At 47.3% G+C, this 24594-nt stretch overlaps 2 protein-coding genes across 3 annotated transcripts in view; one reads left to right on the forward strand and one right to left on the reverse strand.

Moving 5' to 3' along the window:
• nalcn (sodium leak channel, non-selective) overlaps window positions 1-10267 on the reverse strand; it is a 135476-nt gene extending 125209 nt beyond the window's left edge. For both annotated transcript variants that reach the window (XM_052026246.1, XM_052026245.1), the window contains exons 1-3: window positions 10190-10267; window positions 6794-6933; window positions 2319-2501 (exon numbers count right to left, since the gene is read on the reverse strand). In XM_052026246.1, coding sequence (XP_051882206.1) covers window positions 2319-2501; window positions 6794-6901 — 291 coding nt within the window. In that variant the 5' untranslated portion in view covers window positions 6902-6933; window positions 10190-10267. The remainder of the gene's footprint in view (window positions 1-2318; window positions 2502-6793; window positions 6934-10189) is intronic.
• Window positions 10268-13600: 3333 nt separating this feature from the next.
• itgbl1 (integrin, beta-like 1) overlaps window positions 13601-24594 on the forward strand; it is a 111353-nt gene continuing 100359 nt past the window's right edge. The window contains 2 exon segments of the mRNA XM_052026320.1: window positions 13601-13942; window positions 21512-21714. Of these exon segments, the coding sequence (XP_051882280.1) occupies window positions 13863-13942; window positions 21512-21714 (283 nt within the window). The 5' untranslated portion in view covers window positions 13601-13862.

The raw sequence follows: 24594 nt of genomic DNA on the forward strand, positions 1-24594 counted from the left end.
AGGAAATCCAAGTCTCACGGACGATTTGGGCTGAAGGACCTGTTTCCGTGCTGTGTTACTCTGATCTATAAATCACATGGTGTTAATTTACTGCAGTTGATCAAATCAAGTGTGTCAGGAATCAGTTGTGGACTCCAGATGTGAGTGAGAACAAAACGTGCATCCAGAACAGGAAAAGCGGACAGTGCAGAGTAACTGGGATCGTGGCAGAGGTCCTCCTGCCCCCTCTCCAATTTCCTGGGGATAAGTCAGTGTGTCACAAAGCTGAACAGTCTCACAAACTGCAGACTGGGGAAAGCAGGAACACTTGAAAGGTGCTTCTGAACAAATAAACAAAGATTCTTAACATAAGCTGCCCGAGAGGCAGAGACAAAGCTCGCCAGATGGTTGTAATACTGGAGATGGACACCAGTGACTGTACGGGCAGATGCCTGCCTTTAACTAGCAGTGGTCGTCACTAATCAGAAAATTGCAGCGATGTACACTGCAAATTGGACTGCTAAAGGCACTGACACTTCACAGGCGACAGTTCAGGCAGATGCTAAGAATATGGACAGAAGCAAAGCAACATGCGTCTGAGAACAAGAGCTCACATCACTTTCCAGTTTCACCAAAGTACTGGCACAAAAAGGGTTAAATTACAAGGGGTATGGGTTTACATCAATTGGATGTATTCCCCTGGGCATGGGGGAGAAGAATCTACTTTGAGGTGTTCAAACCATTAAGGGAACTGATCGGTAGATAAAAGGAAACTGTGAACAAGGGGGCAGATCCTTAAAAGCAAGAGGCTGGTGTCAAAGGGTGACGTCAAGAAGCTGCTCCACACAGGTAGGGCAGTGGGGTCTGGTCCTCCCTCCCACAGAGCTGCAGGGACAGGCGGAAACTTGGAGGATTTTTTTTGGGTGGACAACCAAGGCAGGGAGATGGGGTTAAGATCAGCTGTGATCCGACCAGATGGTGGGACAAGGTCGATGGGCTGAATGTCCTCCTCCTATCCCTGTGCGAGTCTAAACAAGGGGATGGTGAGAAGGTATTGGCTGCCTCGTGACTGGTTGGCTCAGGGCTGAGGAAGACGTGTGGGGAGGGCTCTTTCCCAGCTCTGGCCAGTGGTTGAACAGAGTTCCTTGGCTTCTGACACAGGAATGGGGTTTGGGGGGAGAAAGAGTATTTCCCCCAAAGGCAACTACCTTACAGCTACTTTCCCTAACACCCACGCTTGCCCCCACCAGCACGGGGTGCACAGCAGCAGGAGCCCCTCCCCAACACCTGTTGGCCAAGGTGGTCTGGAGGGGGACGGAGTGGTATCTATCATATCTGCCTCCACCACCACCCCAGGCAGCACATTCCAGGCACCCACCACTCTCTGTATAAAAAACTTGCCCTGCACATCTCCTTTGAACTTACCCCCTCTCACCCTAAATTCATGCCCTCTGGTATTAGACATTTTGACCCTTGGAGAAAGATACCGGCTTTGCCCATCTGTGCCTCTCAAAATCTTATAAACTTCTATCAGGTCTCCCCTCAGCCTCTGCCGCTCCAGAGAAAACAACCCAAGTCTGTCCAACCTCTCCTTATAGCACATGCCCTCTGATCCAGGCCGCATCCTGGAAAATGAGAAGATATCACTGTTCTATCATCGATGGAACTTCCTTCCCACAGCACGTGGGAACACCTTCACCACATGGACAGCAGTGGTTCAAAGAGGCATCTCACAGGGGCAATGAGGAACGGCCTTCCCTTTAACAATGAATAAACAAACATGGTCCACGATGACAGTGGAGTCAGGAGTTCTCTGCATCATAGAGGAACTATGGACAATTCATACATCAAACAAATAAGGTGTTTTGTAACAGTGCTGTCATCAATAGTTAACACTGCCTGCACTGTAAGTGGGGAGTGCTTTGAGCATTACCCACCATCGAGGACATCTACAAGAGGTGATGTCTCAGGAAGGCAATATCCATCATCAGGGACCCCCACCATCCGGGCCGTGCCCTCTTCTCGATGCTGCCATCAGGCAGGAGGTACAGGAACCTGAAGACCCACACCTCACGATTCAACAACGCTTCTTCCCCACTGCCGTCAGGTTCTTGAACCAACTTGAAAACCCCTAACATTACCTCAGATTATATTTCTTTTCCTCTCTCAACTTGCACTTAAGTCATTATGTTTACTTTGTCATGCAAGTTAACATAAATTATGCATAACTTATGTTTGTAATGTACTGTGCTGCTGTTGCAAAAAGCTAACTTTCATAGCACTTATACCCTAGGTATGTATGTCCATGACAAATAAACTTGAACTTGAGGTGAACTTACCTTGACTATGCCTCGAATGTGCATCTTTGCAATCATCTCCGAAGAATACAGGAACATGAGCAGAGTGTCCAGGGTGAAGGTTACATACTGCAGCGGTGGGTAGTGTTCGAAGGTCTTGGGTGTGTTCATACACACGGAGATCACGCTGATGATGGCACAGACCCGTAGCAGAGAGTGAACCCACTGCACACAGAGAGAACATATCAGTTCTGCCAACAAGGACAGTGAAACATGGACATTACTCGTATTCTTTTTTGTTTTACAGCCCCTTCACAATGCCCCAAGTGCATTACACCCAACAAAATACTACTTAAGTGTAGTCACTGCTATTGGTTGGGAAACACATCAGCCAAGCTGTGCACAGCAAGCTCCCACAAACCAGTGATCATCTTACCATCTTTATTTATTGAGGGTTAAATGTTGGCCCCAGGACAGAACTTCCTTGAAGTAGTCCACAGGGTCTTTACAACACCATGAACCAGACCTTAATGTCTCTTGCTCAGACAGCACCTCTGGCAGTGCTGCATTGCCTCAGTACTCCACTGGATGACTTGGGTGTGGGATTTGAACCCACAACTTTCTGTGTCGGAGGTGAGAGAACTTCCCGCCAAGCCACAGCCAGCACCTGGGGGGATAGGCAGCAACTTCAATACATGCGCACACTGGAGGGTGGAGCAGCCCACTTCCGATCCCAGGGACCAGCACGGATATTAAGGAATCCAGCTTCCTATCCGTTGCTCATCCCACACTACACACTCCAGGGGTGACTGCAGCCTGTGTTCAATACATTGGGTTGAAAAGGGTCCGTGATAGGTGTAGAGAATGCCGCGGGGGGACCTGATAGAGGTGTACAGGATATAGAATGGGTAGATAGTGGGAAACATTCCTCCACAGCAGAGGTATCTGCGTTCAGGAATGGTTGGAACTTGCTGCCTGCGGGGGTGGTGGAGGCAGAGACTCTCACCGTTAACAAGCATCTGGACAGGAAGCTCTGGACCAAGTGCTGGTAAATGGGTTGAGTGTAGATGGGCACCTGATTGTTAGCACAGACACGATGGGCCAAAGGGTCCGTTTCTGGGCTCCCTGATTCGAGAATGTCTCTTGGACCTGTTGCAAACTGCGTGTCTCTCTCAATAAACACCTGACTTTTGGGACTGCCTTTTCACAACAGCTTTGCTGCTTCTCACAAGGGCACCTACACCATCTTCGGCAACTGTTGAAATACTAACCCCACTCCTGCCAACCACTTCACCACAATGTCATGGGTGATAACTTGCAGACAAACCTCTGAAGGAATGCCGCTGCCATTAGAAGTAAAAATAGTCAACTAGTCAGGTCACTGACCACTCCAGCTCCATTTCCCTCCACACAGAATCCAAGCTAAAATGGCTACTGGTTACAGGTCTCTCATTTCCTCCCCCCACCCACTGTGTTGCCCCCACTTTGGGCAGATGGTGCTCCACTGATGAGCCAGGTCCTGAGCCAACTCACTGCAATGGTGCCGGGACACTCGGTCCCAGATCCGTGGAGAAGCTGGGGCTTCTTACTTGGACCACAGGATCTCCTGATTTGATAAAGCCCTCCACATTGTGGGGAAACAAGAAGAGTCTGTCAGCAGTGGCATGAGGGTGGGAGCTCAGAGGACACAAAGTGAAGGGGGTTGGCAGAAGAACCAGAGGGGAGAGGAGGAGAATGTTTTCATGCAGTGTAGCTGTGATTGGGATGTGCTGCTTGAAAGGGTGGTGGAGGCAGGTTCAACAGGAGCTTTGAGAAGGGATCTGTGGAGACACTGCCAGAGGAAGAATACATGGAATTACAGGGCAAGAGCAGGGAGTGGGACTAACTGGACAGCTCGTTCAAGACGCAATGGGCAACGGCACTCTGCAGGTTACACACAGGCGCAAGTGCATGATGGTCATACTTTAGGGGAACAAACTTACACTGCAAAGAGGAAAGGGTGGCAGGAGATGGTGATGAGGTGTGGGGGGGGGGGGGTGGATGGAGGGGGGTGGGAAGAAACTGGGCTGGAGTATCTGGGCTTTCAATGTAATGCTGTGTGATGACCAGGAGGAGGGGCCATTTAGCCACAGCCACTGGATCTTTACAATGAGCTGTGGATGGTCCTCCAAGGGCGTGAAGGGGTCAAATGGGGCTGGCCAGCCAGCTCTCTGCTAATCACTGGGGCCATCAAAAGACAAGATCCTTCACAAAGTTCCCTGATTGAGCAATGACACCTTTAAGGTGAGAAGCAGTAAGTGGTTTGCTGGACTGGAGTGTGGCTGGGAGGACCGATAGACAAGTTGTTCCTTACCACAGACAGTTACAGGCCCAATAGACTTTCCCCAGGGTGACAACGGCTAACACGAGGGGACATAATTTTAAGGTGATTGGAGGAAGGTATAAGGGGGATGTCAGGGGGAAGTTTTTTTATTTACACAGAGTGGTGAGTGCGTGGAACGCACTGCCGGCAGAGGTTGTGGGGGTAGATACATTAGTGACATTTAAGAGAATCTTAGATAGACACATGAATGATAGAAAACTGAACACTGAACAGGGATGTACTGGAGCACAACATCTGAGACACAACAGGCTGCATTGTTCTGTGATTCACCTGCCCATACGTTGGGCACTCTGGAGCATGAGACCAGACTCCACAAAATATTCACTGAACCCACAAGCACAACAACGTCCTTGCTTCCTCAAAACGGAATCTGTATGTACGATACTGAAGTCCAGAGATATTTGTAGATTGATGGATCCCTGCAGCACTTCACCCATCATGCCCACGTCTGCACTGTGAACCTGCTCCCCACCGCTCCCTCCTCTTCGACTACACGCCCAATTATCTTCTGAACATTTGTTTTTGCTCTGCTTCCACCACACTTGCAGGTAACGTGTTCCAAATCCCAAAAAACCTCCACCTCAAAAACTCCTCCCCTCCCATTCTTTTACCATTGACCAGAAGCTCTTCCTTCACCCAAATCCATCCTGAGTTTTGATGCCTCCATTAAATCTTCCTGTAATCTTCTCTGCTGTGAAGGGAACAGCCCCATGTCCCTCCACAGACCTGAAGTCCCTCATCCTTGGGAGCGCTCCACTCCCTCTCTAATACCAGGACGCAGGGGCCCAGAAAGTGCTCTGGGTGCTGCCTGACTAGGGATTTATAGGCAAAGACAATCAGGATAATATAAAAGCAGAAGATGCTGGAAATACTCAGCAGGTCAGGCAGCATCTGTGGGCAGAGGAAGAGAGTTAACATTTCAGTTCAGGGATCCTGCATTAGAACTCAGGCTAATGTCAACCTGCACTAGAGCAAACCCAGAGGGGCTGATGGGATTAGGGGTTTAATACTGGGCATGACCTCCAAGAGGCACGGAATTTATTTATTCACTGTCCATGTGCACTCAAAGCCAAACAACAGCTCAGGCATCAACAGAAGCCCAGGCGGGGAGCACCTGTACAGCAACAGGAGACCCTGATATTCCTCTCTTTTTGTTTTAGGTACAACTGCAACCAACTATAGGGGCAAAATTTTTGAAGAAAACCTCAAGGATAACTACTTGCATTTATATAGCACCTTCAATGCAAAAATGTTGCAAGGTGTTTCACAAGGGGACACTCAGTTACAGAATGTTACGGACTCAGTGAAAGTCCCTTTAAGATAGAGAGTGTGTGTGTATGTGTGTGTGTGGGGCGTGCTTACGTCAATAGAAGATAAAGGACGTAATGACGTTGTTGAAGAAGTAAGAAGAAGAGAGAGAGAGAGAGAGAAGGGAGAGAGACACCAGCCTGCTTGTTTTCTCTATCGATGGATGAGAAACAATAACTGTGTTTGCCACTGAAATCCATGTATGGAAGTTGGAAGTAATCCGGTGGAGTTCACTTTGTTGCTGACCTGTAGAAGGAAACAGGTATTTGTGTGTGGACGACCACGGTTCGGATGCTTTTCGGGGTGAGGAAGTCACTACCGAGTAAACACTGGAGTGTCGTTTGGGTTCCATCGTGGAACATTTGGATTTCGTATGTACTCTCTCTATGTTTTTCTACATCTACATCTTATCTTCAGACAACAGTGGTTGTTGAAGAAGCCCTTGCTCACGTTTCACCTTATGGCTTGCGGAACTGAACTTTAAGAACCATTCCGGAACTGGGAGTTTTGGACTTTGTCACACACACACACACGAAGAGTTTAGTTTTGGGGTTAACGTTCGAGGTTTAACATTCTTGAATTCTAACATACTAACATTTTTACTTTTATTTTACGTATTATCATAAGTAGTGATTAATAAAATAGTTTTTAACACTGAATCATGCTCAGTGTGTTTCTTTTGTTGCTGGTTCATGACAAGAAACACTGACAGTGCACCACACAGGGAGCAACTGGACCCACAGCCTTGTCTGAATGAAAGAGGGAACTGCAGAGTTCAGGGCCTGGGCACCAGCGGTGAAGTAACTGGGGCTTAACTCCAACTCACCGGCTTGTTAATCCACAGAATGTCAGCATTATCCGTCAGCATCTCATCCGGGCCAAAGTCCGTAACAGGCTGAGTTTCCACTCTCGAACTCTGCTTCCGTTTCAACATCTTTGGTGCAAACTTCTTCCAGGAAGTAAATTCTGTAACACAAAGCACGGTAAAATGACTTGGCACAGTCAGGGTGCCAGTACATCAGAGCCTGGAGTGAGGGGCAGTCTTTGTACATTGAACACATCCTCCTCAGCTCTCGAATCCTAATTGGACAAACGTACATAGTTCCATGAAAGCAGCAACACATTTAGATGGGGCGAAGGAGGCATATGGCACGCTTGCCTTCACCGGATGGAGCACTGCGTACAAGAGCTGGGACATCACATTGCAGATATACAAGATGTTGGCGAGACCGCACTTGGAGTGGTGTGCGCAGCTCTGGTCATCATACCATAGGAAGGGTGGGATTGAGCTAGAGAGGGCGCAGGAATGTTTCACCAGGATGTTGCTGGGCCTGGAGGGCTTGAGTTATAAGGAGAGACTGGATAGGCTGGGACTGTTTCCCCTGGAGTGAAGAAGGTGACTGAATAGGGATTTATAACCTCAGAAGGAGATAAAGCTGGACGGTCGCAGTCTTTTCCCCAGGGTGGGGGAGTCTAAAACTAGAAGGCAGAGGTTTAAGGTGAGAGGGGAAAGATTTAAAGGGGACCTGAGGGGCAACTTTTTCCACACAGAGGACGGTGGGTATGTGGAACGAGCTGCCAGAGGAGGTGGTAAAGGCAGCTAAAATTACAACATTTAAAAGACACTTGGACAGGTCCATGGATAGAAAGGTTTAGAGGGATCTGGGTCAAACGCAGGCAAATGGGACTAGCTCCAGTAGATAACTCGATTGACATGGACGAGTTGGGCTGAATGGCCTGTTTCCATGCTGTATAAGTCTACACTGCACTACTCCAGGAAGAAAATTCAACATCACAATTAACACCTGCTTTGCACACTTTTAGTTCAGAGTTCATTTGTGGAAATTACTTTAATTAACTTCTTTTTAAATGCTGCAACACTCTGATTTAAGACAATGTCCAATTCAGAGCGTTCATAACCTCGGGGTAATAATGATCATGCCCCAGACACCCAGGCCTTGGAAATGAACCATGATCCTTACTTCAGTCGACTTCACCCAGGACCTGGGGTCGGCCTCAGGACCAGGGGGTCAACCATTCAGGACTAGGAGAAGAGGTCTTCGCTCAGAGGGTGTTGAATTGGGAAATTCTGCCCCGGAAGTCCAGGGAGGTTTGGTCACTGAGTACACCCAAGGCTGAATCCTTGATTCCGAGGGAAATGAGGGAGAATGAGATGAGGCAGGACAGTGGGACCAAGGGGCAGGATCAGATTATCTTAATGCAGGACAAGCTCGAGGAGATACTCACCCTAATCACATGGATACTGCCCACAGAATTACTGGGAGTTGCCATGCCTTTAACAGAGCTGGGGCAATTTCCAGAGCCCCTCCCTGCTCTAGTCAGTGGGTCCAGGAATACAGGTGGAAGATGAACAGCTCAGTAGACACGTCCAGTCACCTCCAAGAAATAAATTCTACAATGCAAAGCACCGTAAAATTGATTTAACACATCCAGAGTTTGCTACATCAGAGCCTGGTGTGGGGGACAGTCTTTGATGAAAGCACCCTCCTCCTCAACCCTTTAATCCTAATTGGACATACTACACTGATGCAGGAAGAAATCTCAACATCACAACCGTCCTGATGCAGGGTTTCACCCGAAAGCCGCCAATTCCTTCCCCCCACAACAGATGCTGTTCGACCCACTGAGTTCCACCAGAAGGTCGTTTGATGCTCCAGCTTCCAGCATCTGCAGTCTCTGGTGTCTCCATTTTAGTCGGTAAGGATCAAGTCACTGTATGGCTCACATCTGGACAAAAACAACAAGGTGACAGGCACAACCATTGTGCCCCAAGCCCAGCCTCCACTGCATCTGGTTTTAACCTTGGTAACACCCTCACCCACAGGGAGGGTGGGCACAGGTCAGTGACCGGAGACAGCAGGGCCCCACCAGAACCTGGGGCCATTCTTCTGTGCATGAAGCATAATAAAATGCCAAAGTTCTTCAGAGGATGGAAGAGTCAACATCTGATACTGAGCCACGTGAGGAGATAACAGGGAGGTGACCTAAAGCTGGATCAGAAAGGTAGGATCAAATGGAAAGAGGTGTGGAAATTTTAGGGTGAGCTTGGGGCCCAAACAACTGAAGAAATAGCCACCACGATCTTTTGGGATACTATCCACCTGGGATAATCACAAGGTCGGAATTAGAGGAATGCAGAGATCTTAAACATTCAAAACGTTACAAACGTTCGAATTAGCAGGAGTAAGACACTCGGTCTGTTGAACCAACTCCGTCATTGAATAAGGTCGTGGCTGGTCTGACTGTAACCTTACCTCCACATTCCTAGCTCCCTGCGACAACCATTCACCCTCTATCTACCTCAATGACTCAGCTTCCATTGAGGAAGACATTTCCATAGTCTCTCAGAGAAAAGTCCAACTCTCTCTTCAATGTGACCCCTTATTCTTAAGCAGTGACTCTAGTTCTCCATTCTCTCTCAAAAGCAGAGGGGGTGGGGGGGTCACAGAGGGAGGAGGTCATAGAGAGATGGAGGAGTTGGAGGGTTTAGAGATAGAGAGGGGCAAGAGGTCACAAGGAAGATCAAAACAAAAAGAGTTTAAACCAAAGAACTGCAAACAGGAAGTTGGCACAGATGAGCAAACACAGGGTAGGAGGGGCGGACAGGGCTGGGCACAAGGTTTTAGTGAGCAGTGGTCAGTGTTTTTTTAGAGCAGGGTGCGAGGACAGGACACCAGTGGTCCATCAGGTAATCTTCATTCTGGCCAATCACAGGTGCATGGAGGAGTTTAACATACAGGAAACTAAATGCATTTAGTTTTCCTGCACTTAATCTAATGCAGGAAATTAAACACCACAGCAGCTGACACTGAGCCTGGTTTGGACCCGCACTCAAGCCCCGTGGGTTTCTGGAGAGGGCTGCGGGCGTTACCATTGGACCAGGGAATGTGCATCACGTCTTGCCCGGGTCGGGTGATTAAGCCGGACGGGCCTGGTTCTCAGCCCATCCTTGTTTGCTTTACGTGAACGATGCAAGGGGCTGCATTCGCAGCAGCGCAGCTCTCAGTCCGAACCGTCTCCCGGCACATCCGCCTCCACCCGCGGATGCTGCAGCCTCTGCGCGTTTGCATTGATAAAGGAGCAGCAGTTCCCCTGGTCCTCACCCCTCCAGCCTCTTGCCCAGCGCCCCAGACGCTGCCTTTGCAAGGATGCACCCACCCCCAGCCCAATGGCACTCACTGAGGCAGCCAAATGCACTCACCACCTCCCTCCCAAAGAGCAGGCGGCCACCCGGAGCAACCCTTCCGCCGCCTCCCTCCTCTTCCATCAGCAACCCTGGTACCGGAAGTGCACCGGCTTCTATTGGGGAGGCGGGACTTCCGGCCAGGGCAGGTGAACCTGCAAGGAGCTCACCTGTGGCCTCACCTGGTGTGTCCCCTCTGGCGGCCGCCGCCACCACCACCAGCAGCAGCAGCCCATGAACTGATCACCCAGAGTCACCTTCTTAACGACTAACTTCAACATTGCATCATATGGATCTTCAAGTAATGTTAATATTCATGTTGCTCATTAACTTACAAGTATTATGTATAGATGATGTTTAAGTTACTCATAAACAATGTTGTTTGAATATTATTTATATTTAATAATTTAAGTTAATTATTAACTTGAATATTACTTATAAATAATATTGAAGTTGATCGAAGTCAAAGTCGAGTTTATTGTCATCTGCACAAGTCCATGTGTGCACAGGTGCAGTGAAAAACTTACTTGCAGCAGCATCACAGGCACAGAGCATCAGGTAAGCAGCATTCACAAGGAAAACGTAAATTAAACACGATTTTTACAAGAAGGAACACGATTAGAATAAAAAAAACAAAGTGCATTTTAGTCCAAAGAAATCAGAGTGGTCATAGTGTTGCTGTACTGTAGTGATTAGGGTTGTGCTGGTTGGTTCAAGAACCGAATGGTTGATGGGAAGTGGCTGTTCCTGAACCTGGATCATTATTATTATTTAAGTATAAATGATATTTAATCATTATCAATAATATATTTGAATATTATTTATATTTAATAATTTTAAGTTAATGATTGACTTGAACATTATTTCAGTTACAGAATCATATGGAACAGGCCCTTCAGCCCACTGTGTCTGTGCTGACCATCTGTACGAATCCCATTGACCAGCACTTGGTCCATAGCCCTCTATGCCTTGGTGATCTATGTGCTGGTCGAGATATTTCAGAAATGTTAAGTAGTCGTGGAGTCATAGAAACAGGCCATTCGGCCCACAAATCCACCCTGACTGTTGGGAATCCATCTGTATTAATCCCATCTTCCAGCACTTGGCCCGTAGCCCTTTATGGTCCGTCATTCGAGTGCTCATCTGAACACTTCTTAAACATTTTCAGTGACTGCTTCCACTGCACTGCTGGGCAGTTTATTCCAGGTACTCGCCACTCTCTGGATGAAAAGGACCCCTCAGATCTCCTCTAAATCTCCTACCCTTTACCCTAAGTCTATGTCTTCTAGTTTTATTCACTAGAAAGGTTTCTTGCAGCCTGTCCTATCCATTAGCCCTCATAATCTTATGTCCTTCAATCATGTCCCCTGAACCTCCTCCAGCCCAGGGAGAACAGACCCAGCCTCTCCAGTCTCTCCTCATAACTGAACTGCTCCATCCCAGGCGATATCCTGGTGAGTCTCCTCTGTACCCTCTCCAGCGCAGTCACATCCTATAGTGTGGTGACCAGAACTGCACAAAGTCAAGTTGAAGAACAGTATCCCATATGCATTCTTAACCACATAATCTACCTGCGCTGCAGCTTCAAGGATCTTTGCACTTTCACACTAAGGTCCCTCTGTTCCTCACTACTCCCTAGGACCCCCCCCCCCCCCCATTCATTGTGTATGTACTACTAATACTCCCAAAATGCATCACCTCATGTGTATCGTAATTAAACTCCATCTGCCATTTCTCAGCCCATTTCACTAACACATCAGTATGGACCTATAACCTGAGACCACTCTCCACACGCTCAACAACTCCACCAATCTTCATCTGAGAGGCTACTTCCTGGTGTAGAGTTGAGGACCAGGGGACCAACCTATGTCCCATGGGCTGGAACCGCTCTGCGGGATGGTTCTGGTCCCTCTCAGTGAGCTGTGGGCAGCGGATACTGTCCCATTCCAACACAGCACACTCTGGATGGGTGAGGTCTCAGCCTCAATGCTAGAGAAAGACCAATGCTCACACACCAGCCAGGTCCCTAATGCTGGGACCCAATCAGCAAGACTCTAACAAGCTTTGACAGCTGGTTAAGCTAAGTCCCAAGCAGAAACGGTTGACAAAATTTGAAATTCTGCACATCTTCCTGACATTCGTTGATATTAAAGATATTTCTCTGTAACTGTAACACTTTATTCTGTACTCTGTTATTGTTTTCCCTTGTACTATCTCAATGCACTGTGTAATGAATTGATCTGTATGAACAGTATGCAAGACAGGTTTTTCACTGTACCTCAGTACACATGACAATAATAAACCAATTCACCCTGCTATAGGAAAGATGCCATTAAGCTGGAAAGAGTGCAGAGGAGATTTATGAGGATGTTGCTGGGACTCGAGGGACTGGGTTATGGAGAGCAGTTGAGCAGGTTGGGACTTTTTTCATTGCAGTGTAGAAGAATGAGGGGCCATCTTATAGAGGTGTATAAAATCATGAGGGGCATAGATAGGGTGAATGCACTCAGCCTTTTTCCCAGGGTTGTGGAATCAAGAATTAGAGGGCATAGGTTTAAGGTGAGAGGGGAGAAATTTAATAGGAACCTGAGGGGCAACTTTTTCACCCAGAGGGTGGTCTGTATATGGAATGAGCTGTCTGGGGAAGTGGTTGAGGCAGGAACATTAACAACATTTAAAAGGCATTGGATTGGAAAGGTTTAGAGGGAGGTGGGCCAAATGCAGGCAAATGGGATTAGCTTAGATAGGAACCTTGGTTGGCATGGACCAGTTGGGCTGAAGGGCCTGTCTCCATGCTGTGTGACTCTATGACCTGTAAGTGTTTCAGGTTGATGACTTTCATTGCGACAGAGCAGAGCAAGGTTTGGACAAGAGGCTGGTGCGTAACATCCCAGACCTTATCAATATTTATTGACTTCACAGTTGGATATGCTAAATCGTGTGCGAGTTGTCGACACCAGTCGTAATTCCTTCACATTGACCTGAGAGGTACAAGTGGGTACAACTGGCATTGCAAAGTCTGGTACGTGGACAGTGGCCACAGTTAGTGGCAAGTTTCTGCCCTGAATACCAGGGATGAAGACAGCAGACTGCTGAGAATCCCAAGTGCCTGAAATTCCTGCAAGGGTAGAGAGTGGAATTCCGAGCACTTGCCAGTTTACTGTAAGGAGTCTATCCCATTGCCACAGGCAGCCTTTGGTTACATAGATTGGGAGGGGGTGGGGGGGGGGGAGTGTTGGTTTGAGCGGATCTTGCAGGGAGAAGATACGAGGCACTGATGGCAAGATGATGATAATCATTTGTGCTCTCAACGGTTAACAGCAAGCCAGGAGCACGTCCCTGTTCCCCAGACAAGTTGTAAACAAAAAAAAAAATCAGCTAACCCAACTTTTCCACAGTGCTGAAAACTGCCATACTCACTGACTGCAAGCAATGAACATCTGGCTCCACAAGTGTTTCCAATTACTGCAGCAAAGTCTCTGGAATTTGCTTCCTTTGGCTCTAACTATCTACCTAGCTGATGCACACAGCTCTAACTAATCAGCTACACTTGCAGGAGGGAAGCCAGTAACGACTGAAGGCAGATGTGAATGGGCTGCAACTGACTTCACTTTTAGCGGCTTGCTTCTCACAGAATGTCCAAGAAGCCCGCGAGCAATAAAACTTTAATTTTGTCGCCCTCAGCTTAAACATGCATGCGGACGTCCTGGTCAATTCCATTGTTCTGCTAATTGCCGTGTTTCTTCCTGAAAACCTCTTGCAGTTTACAAGGTGAGTTCAGCACTATTTCCATTATTGTTGACTTCTGCCAGGCTCTTGTTCAGTGGGGATGCAAGAGACGGCAGATGCTGGGATCTGGAGCAACACACAAAGCACTGGAGGAACTCAGCGGGCCAGGCAGCATTTGTGGAGGGAAGTGGACAGTCGACGTTTTGGGTCAAGAAGGGTCTGACCTGCTGCCTAGATGCTGCCTGACCCGCTGAGTTCCTCCAGTGCTTTGTGCATTGCTCTTATTTATTGGGATTGCAGGGAAGTTTCTACTGTCCTGAATGGCAGCCTGCTATAAAGGGATTCTTTAGACAAACTGATGCCATGGGCTGCTGCCACAATTTGGGAACTATACACACTTCTTTAATGAAAAAGATTGTACAGGAAAGCACAATTAAACATGCTTCTGCACATCAATTTGACAGATTGAGTGATTGACAGTTTTCTAATTTCTCTCTGCTGTTGACCAGCATTAGTTTTCCAAGGCTGACTTCTGATTGTGTTTCAGCAATGTCTTAAACAACATGTATCTGTTATCAATAAGTGTCATGAGTCTATCTTCTTAGATCACGTAGATGATTGCTTTAGCCAAGGCTTGTTACATGATCTTGGGTATTTTCTTACGACAGCATTCCTTTGATCGATCAGTAACATCATCCCCGTCCTCAAGATTTGAATCAGCTGTTTGACATGTATTTAGAATAATTATCTAGCATTCCCAATGAGACTTTTAAAAGTCGTGTGAGTTTGGAATTAATTGATTTTAAAAATATTATGCACTTGATTTTGCGATTCAGACTTGGTGTTCCACGCAGTTGGGGCTGACTGTGTTACCTCTTTGTTTTAAGTGATAATGATCAGAGTGAACTGGATACACAAAGGGAAGCTTAACAAATGAGAGGAGGAAACTATATCCTATAAAGATAACAAAACAATTCTGGCTGCAAGGTACAGTGCCATGCTAGTTTACAGCCTATTAATTTATTACCAACGATAAATGAATTGCCCGGTGGTAAATTAAGTGAATTTATTAGACCTCATGAACAGGAAGCCAACAATTGACTCCGGCTAATGAGTCTGGCACAACGTTTCTCCTTTATTTCTTCTTGGGATGTGGGTGTGAGTGGCAGGGCCAGCATTCATCACTCATCCCCGACTGGCCTTGAGAAGGTGATGCTGAGCCTTTTGCCTGAAACCAAACTGGGCAAAATTAGTCAAAGGGTTGATGGAAACCAAACTGGTCATTTTTCATGTTGGCTGATGGAGAAAGTGATCCCCTGTGGAAAGGCAGACCGAAACAAGAAGCAAATCTAACACGTCGGTTGACACTGGGCAATAAAACTAAATGCTGAGATCCACTATTGGATGAGCAGGATGTCCTCCCGTTAAATCTCCTTCTCAGGCAGTGTCTGGGCATCGAGGGGGACTCACTTCCACTTTGCTTCTGAGAGTGGAAGGTGCCAGTGTGTGGATTATTTTACTATGAGGTGCACATCAACCTCCTCTGGGTCTTAGCACACAGGGTTTAGGTGCAATGGCAAGGGTGACATGGAGACATTAACACACACACATATGTGGACATACACACACGTACTCAACATGCTGCAAGCACACTCAGACACACTCTGACTAAACACACACACACACACACACACACACACACACACACACGCATGGACAGACAGACAGACAGACACACACACACACACACACACACACACACACACACACACACGCACACACACACATAAGGACACGAACACTATGTACATGCTCAAGTTGCAGAGAGTAGTGGACTCTGCCCAATACATCATGGACACATCCCTCCCCACCATCAGTGGTATCTACAGGAGGCGTTGCCTCAAGAAGGCAACATCCATCATCAAAGATCCCCATCATCTGGGCCATGCCATCTTCTTGCAGCTACCATCGGACAGGAGGTACAGAAGCCTGAAGTCCCACACCACCAGGTTCAGGAACAGCTACTTCCCTTCAACCATTCGGTTCTTGAACCAACCGGCACAACCCTAATCACTACAGTTTAGCAACACTGTGACCACTTTGATCACTTTGCACTAAAATGCACTTTGTTTTCTTTTGTTCAAGTTGTGTTCTTGCTTGTAAAAATTGTGCATAATTTATGCTTAATTTACATTTTCCTTGTGAATGCTGCTTATCTGATGCTGTGTGCCTGTGACGCTGCTGCAAGTTTTTCATTGCACCTGTGCACACATGGACTTGTGCATCTGACAGTAAACTTGACTTTGACTTTGACTTGCCCACATCCTTTTCCTTGCCCCCCTCTCCTTCATCTCCACCCCCCCAACCCCAATCCCATTCTGCCTTTAGTATCTGCTTCCCTGATCTCCCCTCCTCGACTCTGCCCACCCCACCCCTCCCCACCCTCAGTCCCCCTGTGTCAGTGCCCCTCCCCTAATGCCTTCCCTCATCCCTTTCACCGTTAGCTCCTCTGCCCTCAGTGAGTCCTACTCACACCATTGCACAGAACCATTGCTCAACAAGACAAACTGAAAGAACCTGGAACAGGCCCTTCAGCCCACCGTGTCTGTGCCGACCATGGTGCCAAATTAACCTCATCCCATCTGCCTGCACAGGATCCGTATCCCCCCAATCCCTGTGTGCTTATTGTCTGTCTAAATGTGTGTTAAACTCCACTATCGTGTCTGCTTCTGACAAGTATCATTACAATAGTTCTGTGATGCAGTCACTGTTGTAGCATAGAAAAGACAGTCTCCAACTTGTGCACCGTAAGATCCCAGAAGTAGTTATGTGAAAATGGTCACGTCATTTGCTTTTGAATGAAGCTGATGGAGGGGTATTGGCCAGGACACTGCAGAGGGCTGTCCTTCCCCTCTGTGGATGGTGCACAGGATCTTTCATCCACTCAAGGGGGAAGCCAGATCTATGGGCTATGGTCAGTCGTTTGGCTCTGAAACATCAATTTGATGCCAGTTTTAAAATGGAATAATGCAGTTGGGTGAAGTCAACATACAAAAAGTGAGAGTCTAGAAATTGGATCACATGGAGTTGTGTTTCTGTGTGCACAATCCCCAATGTTAATGAAAAATAACAAGAATCAAAGAGCAGGGACTCACCGTGAATTGGTGAAGTTTGATCCAGGTCCTCTGTGCATTGAATGCTCATCCCAGGAACATCCCAAGAAGGGTGAGGATGTAACATTCATGGCACACACTTGTGACACCAAGTGTAGAGGGAACTTTCCTGAACAGTTCTGGGACCCCAACTCAGGTGGCTCCCCCTTAACATAAGTAGTCACCTGACTCTCCCGACTCCCTCCACTGTGTGACAACCAACTTCTCCCTGCTGCTAACCCCACAAACCCCTGCAGCCATTGATCTCACCCCATGGCTACCCACCCTACCCCCCTCACTCCCTCCCATCGATCCCCATTAGCTGACCCTTGTCCTATCATCCTTGACCTATCCATTGGCCCCAACTGTCCTTCTGATCCACACGCTGGTCTCATTGTCCCTCAGCCTCCAGCCAATGTGGACACAGACACAGCCTTGGACACAGCTGACCTCCTCACATGCTCCACTGTGGAGGAGAGTGCTATGGGAAGGACTTATGTGCCCAGGACCTGTTTGAACCTGTCCATACATGGGGCCACATGCACTATGGTTGGCCGGCTCACTGTGAACACGCTGACCAACCCACCTTCAGAGGCTCTGACCAAGCCAGAGTTAACCAGCAGGGAGCGATGTTCATGGAGTAGAACAAGGTTGTCACCAATGCTTGTCCTGGCCACTCTGCCCATCCATTGCCCTCCACTCTCCCTCACTACTGTGGAAGTTCTACACTTTGATGCACTGGTGACTGGAAATCACCAGCTTCATGGAATCATTGACCTTTACAGTAGAGAAGGAAGCCATTTGGCCCAATGTATCCATGATATCCCAAAATAGATCAAACGTAATCCCATTTCCCAGCTCTTAGTTTGTAGCCTCGTGGCTACAACATATCAAGAACTTTCCCAATGAAATGGTTTCTGGCAACCAAGCCCTGGAGACTGAGGCTTCAATCACGCTCTGGGTGAAAACTTCCCAATAACTCCCATCTAATCCTTCTGCCAATTATTGCAATATTTGCACCCAGTTTAGTGACGCCTCTGTTCCATGAGATGGGTCCTTCCTCGCCCCCTAACCAGCTCTTATCATTTTATACTTTGATTAACTCTCAGCCTCTTTGGTTCATAAGAAAATAGCTTTAATCTAACAAGTCATTCCTCATAGCTAAACCTACCCAACACTAGCAACGTCCCCATAAGTCTCCCTTGCCGTCTCATCCTCCAAAGAGGTGGTCAGTGTTGAGCTTTGTTCCTGGAGGCAGAAGTGAAGCAGAAACAAAAATTAGACCCATAAACTTTATCGTGACATCTCCAGCATGTCAACCAATGATGAGAGGTCCTGGGAACTGATGGGTGTTTCCTTACCTCGGGTGCTAGAGAGAGAATGTCAAAACACGATTGCAATCTCCTCTCTCTTTCCATTATAGAGATGTGATTAAGTGAGCAAGGTTATCACTTATCTTACTCATTAGTCAGGAATTACATCCAGTTTAGGATAATGTCAGAACAGGAGGCTTCCTAGCCCATTCTGCCTGGCTGATGCACCCCTTCCCCAGCCTGATTCCGAGACTCTGATGACCCTTCCCTACCCAATAAGAAGGCACCAATCTCTGTTTTCAGTTTTTGAATTAATTCCTGCCCTCAACATCAAAGAAACAAGAAGAAATTGCTCTGGAAAATTATTCATCAGCTCTTTTGGAATAATCAGACATTTTTAGCAGCAAAACACAAACACTGATTAGTGCTTAAAACCCAAGAGAAAAAGTAAATATTTATAAGCTTACAAATCTATACTTTATTAAGCTATTTCATCTGTTGGTATAAACATCTACCCAATCTATTTCTTGCTTTCATACATTACCTCTACAATTAGTTACTCCAAACACAAAGGCAATTCTTTATTTCAGAAGTGAAGCGTAGGAGACTGAGGGGTGATCTTTTAGAGGTGTATAAAATCATGAGGGGCATAGATAGGGTGAATGCACTCAGTCTTTTTCCCAGGGTTGGGGAATCAAGAACTAGAGGGCATGGGTTTCAGGTCAGAGGGAAAGATTTAATAGGAACTTTAGGGACAACTTCTTTACACAAAGGGTGGTATGTGTGTGGAACGAGCTGCCAGAGGAAGTAGTTGAGGCAGGTACAATAATAACTTTTAAAAGCTACTTGGACAGGTATGTGGATAGGAAAGGTTTAGAATGTTGTGGGCCAAATGCTGGCAAATGGAACTAGCTTGGATGGGGCATTGGGGCACCTTGGTCAGCAGGTACTAGTTGGGCCGAAGGGCCTGCTTCCATGCTGTACAACTCTATGACTCTAAGTGCACTTTCTAAGGCTGCATGTTCTCTCTGTGTCACTGGGCCACCAGGGTCTCTTCACCATCCTGACTGTTGCTAGAACAGTGACCTTCCTACAGCCATTGGGTTCTTAGACCGACCTGCACAACCCTAACCCCACTTCAGCAACGGAACACGGCAGACCACCTCTCGCACTGCCATGGACCTATCTTCAATTGAGTCTGTTTTTATTTGCACTAAGGTCTTGCTTTTGCACAGTCCTTTTTTCACTGTATGATAAAATTTATGTATAATTTATGTACAATTCATGCTCGATGTGTTGTTTGTACCTATGTGCCTGTGAGGCTGCTGCAAGCAAGTTTTTCATTGTACCTGTACCTCACCGTACTTGTGCACATGACAATAAACTCGACTTGACTTGACCTTTCTCTGCCATTTCAGAGGGTAGTTAAGAGGGAACCGCATTGTTAATGACTTTGAGTCATAGAGTCACACAGCACAGAAACAGGCCCTTCAGCCCATCACGTCCATGCCACCTGTTGTACCTGACTACACTAATCCCATTTACCAGCATGTAGTCTGTAGCCATCTCAGCCTTGGTGATTCATGTGCTTGTCTAGATGTTTCTTAGATCTGCCACCACCACCGCTTTATTCAGGGCCTTCTAAGTTCCAACCAGTCTCTGTGTGAAAACACCCCCTCAGATCCTCCCTAAACTCCCTGCCCCTCAAACTCAGACCTGTTCCTCTTTGACAGTCCCACATGGGGAAAAGAGATTCTTACTAACTACCCTGTCAATCTCCCCACATTTTTGTACACCTCTATCAGATCACCCCTCTTCCCCCTCCGCTCTAGGGAAAACAAAGTCGGCCTCTCCTGATAACTGAAATGTTCCAATCCAGGCAACATTGTGAATTTCCTCCATGGGCTCTCCAGTGCAATCATGTCCTTTCTATAGTGAAGTGACCAGATTTGCAGTAAGTGATACAGCTGTGGCTCAGAGGGAACGCTGTTATCTCTGTGCCAGGTGTTTGAGAGGGGGATTCACATCCCACCCCAGGAACCTGAATACAGAGGTCAAGGCTGAAGATCTCGATGCTGTGTTGAGGGAGTGCTGCATGGTCACTGGTGCCAACCTTTGGATGTGTGTAAACTGGAGACCACTGCCCCCTCGAGTAGATAGAAAGGATCCTATTGAGCAGAGGATTGCCAGACCTGAGGGCGATATTTGACCTAGGTTGACACCAATAAAGCAGATTATCTGTTATCTGCTCCATATCACGTTGTTGTTTGTGGGATCCTGCTGTGCACAGATTGACCACCATGTTCCCTGCATCACACAGAATGTATTTAATTGGCTGTGTGGCACTGTGAAATATGCTGAAAGGGACAGGAAAGGTGCTGTGGTAGTACAAATCTCTTATTAGAAACATAGAAACATAGAAACCCTACAGCACAATTCAGGCCCTTCGGCCCGCAAAGCTGTGCCGAAAATGTCCCTACCCTAGAGATTACTAGGCTTACCCACAGCCCTCTATTTTTCTCAGCTCCATGTACCTATCCAACAGTCTCTTAAAAGACCGTATCGTATCCGCCTCCAGCACCGTTGCCGGCAGCCCATTCCACACACTCACCACTCTCTGAGTAAAAAACTTACCCACGACATCTCCTCTATACCTACTCCCCAGCACCTTAAACCTATGTCCTCCTGTGGCCACCAATTCAGCCCTGGGGAAAAGCCTCTGACTATCTACCCGATCGATGCCTCTCATCATCTTATACACCTCTATCGGGTCCCCCCTCATCCTTCGTCGCTCCAAGGAGAAAAGGCTGAGTTCCCTCAACCTGCTTTCATAAGGCATGCTCCGCATTCCAGGCAGCATCCTTGTAAATCTCCTCTGCACCCTCTCTGTGGCTTCCACATCCTTCCTGTAGTGAGGTGACCAGAACTGAGCGCAGTACTCCAAGTGGGGTCTGACCAAGGTCCTATATAGCTGCAACATTACCTCTCGGCTATTATTGTGCAATAATGCATTGATGGAGTTATAGGTTTTATATAATGTTCACTGTTCAGCTTTTTGATGATTTATTGTCGCGAAGAATGTAGAATGGGAATACTAACTGGGGATTAACCTGCTGTTCTTCTCTTGCTGGTGATGTGATGCGAAGGAACCTCTCTGGTCCCTGTCAGCTCTCGGCGAGGGAATCGGAAACCCAGTGCCGGTCTCGGGATGGTTTGATCTGCAGCGGGCGAGGGTGGTGTGAATGTGGAAGGTGCGTCTGCCTTGTCAGCGAGCCGGGGAGGTTCTACGGCTCCCGGTGTGAGTGCCAAGACTGGGTCTGCGAGAGATTCAATGGGAAAGTTTGTGGAGGTAAATATTTTCCAATCCCTCTCCATCGGAAGGCAGGCTGCATCCCTGCCAGTCTTTCCAGAATTTTTGCAGTCTCCAGAAATTCCTGGATAATCTCCTGGACATGGAAAAAATACAGAGATGTGCAGTTTTCTTTTATTACCTTTTTGTTTATTAATTGGTGATGAGTGCATAAGACTGACTGAAAGCCACTTATCTCTGGTGTGGATAAAACAGGTTCCGTTCACTTCTGAGTGGTGAAGGGAGGCAGGGCAACAGGAGGGTTGGGTGACCAATCGATGCAGCAGGGAGGCAGGGCTGCTGCAGACGGGGGAACAAGCAGTGGGACCTCCAGGACTGTATCCATCCAGGATGCTCCTAGAAAACGAGTGGGTCTAACACTGCCATAGATGAGCCACACTGTGGACAAGTGGTGCCTGACCAGGAGACCAGAGTGGTTTAAATGTTGAATGAGTCTGCTCCTACAACGGCCACAGATCCTAGCTGGTAAATTCTGAAAGTCTGCTCGAGGGAAAATGCTGATTCTCGGTGCCGGCCTCCACCTCTGGTCTCACGCACGGCCTCAGATATACTTGTTCATCATTAGTGTCTGTACCTTCAACTGCCTGGGTCCTGAGCTCTGCAATTCCCTCTCAGAACCTTCCTGCTTCTCTTTCCTCCTTTAAGACTTGCCTCTCTGACAAAACCTTTAGTCATTTCTCCTAATATCTCCATATGGGACTGAACATTTCATGAATATTGCTGTGTAACACCTGTGTGTTGTCTGTACCTACAGTACGTGCCTGTGATGCTGCAGCAAGTGTTTCACTGTACCTGTACCTCACCGTACTTGTGCACATGACAGTAAACTCGACTTGGGACTTGGGAAAATGAAGATGAAGCCGTGCTTTGCATTTTAGTGGAGGAAAGAAAGAAGTAGATTTACAAACTTAAAAGTACCTCCTAATTCTTTCATACATCTGGGTATTCCCTGAATTATATTCTGAAGCCATTTCGCAGTTCAGGGTAGATTTATACTGATACTTTATAAGATAAGATAAGATAAGATTTCTTTACTAGTCACATGTACATTGAAACACACAGTGAAATGCATCTTTTTGCGTAGAGTGTTCTGGGGGCAGCCTGCAAGTGTCGCCACGCTTCCAGTGCCAACGTAGCACGCCCACAACTTCCTAACCCGTACGTCTTTGGAATGTGGGAGGAAACCGGAGCACCCGGAGGAAACCCACGCAGACACGGGGAGAACATACAAACTCCTTACAGACAGTGGCCGGAATTGAACCCAGGTCACCGGTGCTGTAATAGCATTACGCCAACCACTACACTACAGTGCCTATGTTGTGGTGTGCAGTTTGTGACTGTGTGGATGCACATACAGTTTTGTGCTTACTGCACATCCCTTAGATGCCAGAGAGCTCAGTGTGTTGCTACATCATCCCTATATGTGAGTGAGAGACCCTGCAGCCAGGTGAAGGGTCTCAACCCAAACATTCGACTGTCCGTTTCCCCCCACAGCTGCTGCCTGACCCACTGAGTTCTTCCAGTGGGTTGATTTGTGCTCCAGATTCCAGCATCTGCAGCCATGTTGAGCTTGGAGTGTCAGTGGTGGAGAAGGAGCTTGGTCACAGAGGGTCTAGCAGAGTGTATTGAATTTGAGTACTGATCTCAGTCTTGGTAAGATGGCAGTGAAGACGAGTTCAGTCCTGATGCAGGGTTTCCACCCAAAACATCAACGATCCCTCTGCTCCCACAGATGCTGCTTGACCCACTGAGTTCCTCCAGCAGATTTTTATTGCATACTGATCAGTCTGCCAATTCCGGGCAGATATTCGCTCTGATTGGTGGATTCCCTGTGTGTTCAAAGTACTTACAGCACAGAAACAGGCCATTCGGCCCCTCTATTTGGTGCCAGTGTTCCTACTCCACATCTGCACCTCCCCCAATCAACCTACGATCCAACACTCCACAGTGTTCTTTGTATTACCGCTTTCACCTTGAATGAATCTTTGCTCTTTACCTCCACCACCCATGGGTGAGAAAGCTCCACATTCCCCCCACACCTGGTTGCTGATATCCATGAGAATGGACAATTGGTGGAAGGCTTCCCTTGATGTTTGCAACATTCGATGGTGAGGATTGCTTCTCCTTTCCGTTTTTTCCCTATTTTTCTCTCTCTTTCTCTTTCCCTTTTTTTGTTCTCTCTCCCCCTACTTTCTCTTCTGTTTGACCTTCCATTCAGCCACAGTTTCTGAAGTAATTATATTTTTAAATCCCTTTCGTTATTCTCTTAATGATCTTAAATCTAATGCCCTCCAGGAATCCAGCTCATCAGCCCAAGCGGTTCATTTCTCCTGAGCTCAAAGTCCTTCATGTCTCTGGAGCAGTGACACTGTCCGTGGAGGTTAACCCTCTTTGGATCCCGATAATTGTTGTGGGATAGGGGCTAACGACCTCCGTCATTCTGACAAATGTACATCGAGTTCTGTTGAAAAAAACTATTAATAATAGACTGAGTCATGGTCGTAACAAAAACATGGTTGAGAAGCATGATGTAATTATATCCTGGATGTGTTTTGCCAGCTGTTTGTTGTATCGCTCTGTGGTTTGGAACCCAGTAACCTTGAGATTATGGCTTTTACCCTAACCGACCACAGAAATAATGATGGTAATCATACCCTCGAAACAAAATTAAATGTCATTGCTCATGGTATTTTTTTTGTTAAATTACAAGGTTCTGTCCTTACCTTGTTTGTTGGTGTTGTTAAGCAGTTGTTTGTGAAGTGCAGCTGGAACCTTGTCCTTTCCCTCTGTGACAGAGTGAGAGGGACGTGCATCGGTCCAGATGGTCTGGTGTCGTGCGGCACAGGGGCACAGCATCAG

This window comes from Pristis pectinata, chromosome 11 (genome assembly GCF_009764475.1).
Source record: "Pristis pectinata isolate sPriPec2 chromosome 11, sPriPec2.1.pri, whole genome shotgun sequence".
NCBI classification, from domain to species: Eukaryota; Metazoa; Chordata; class Chondrichthyes; order Rhinopristiformes; family Pristidae; genus Pristis; species Pristis pectinata.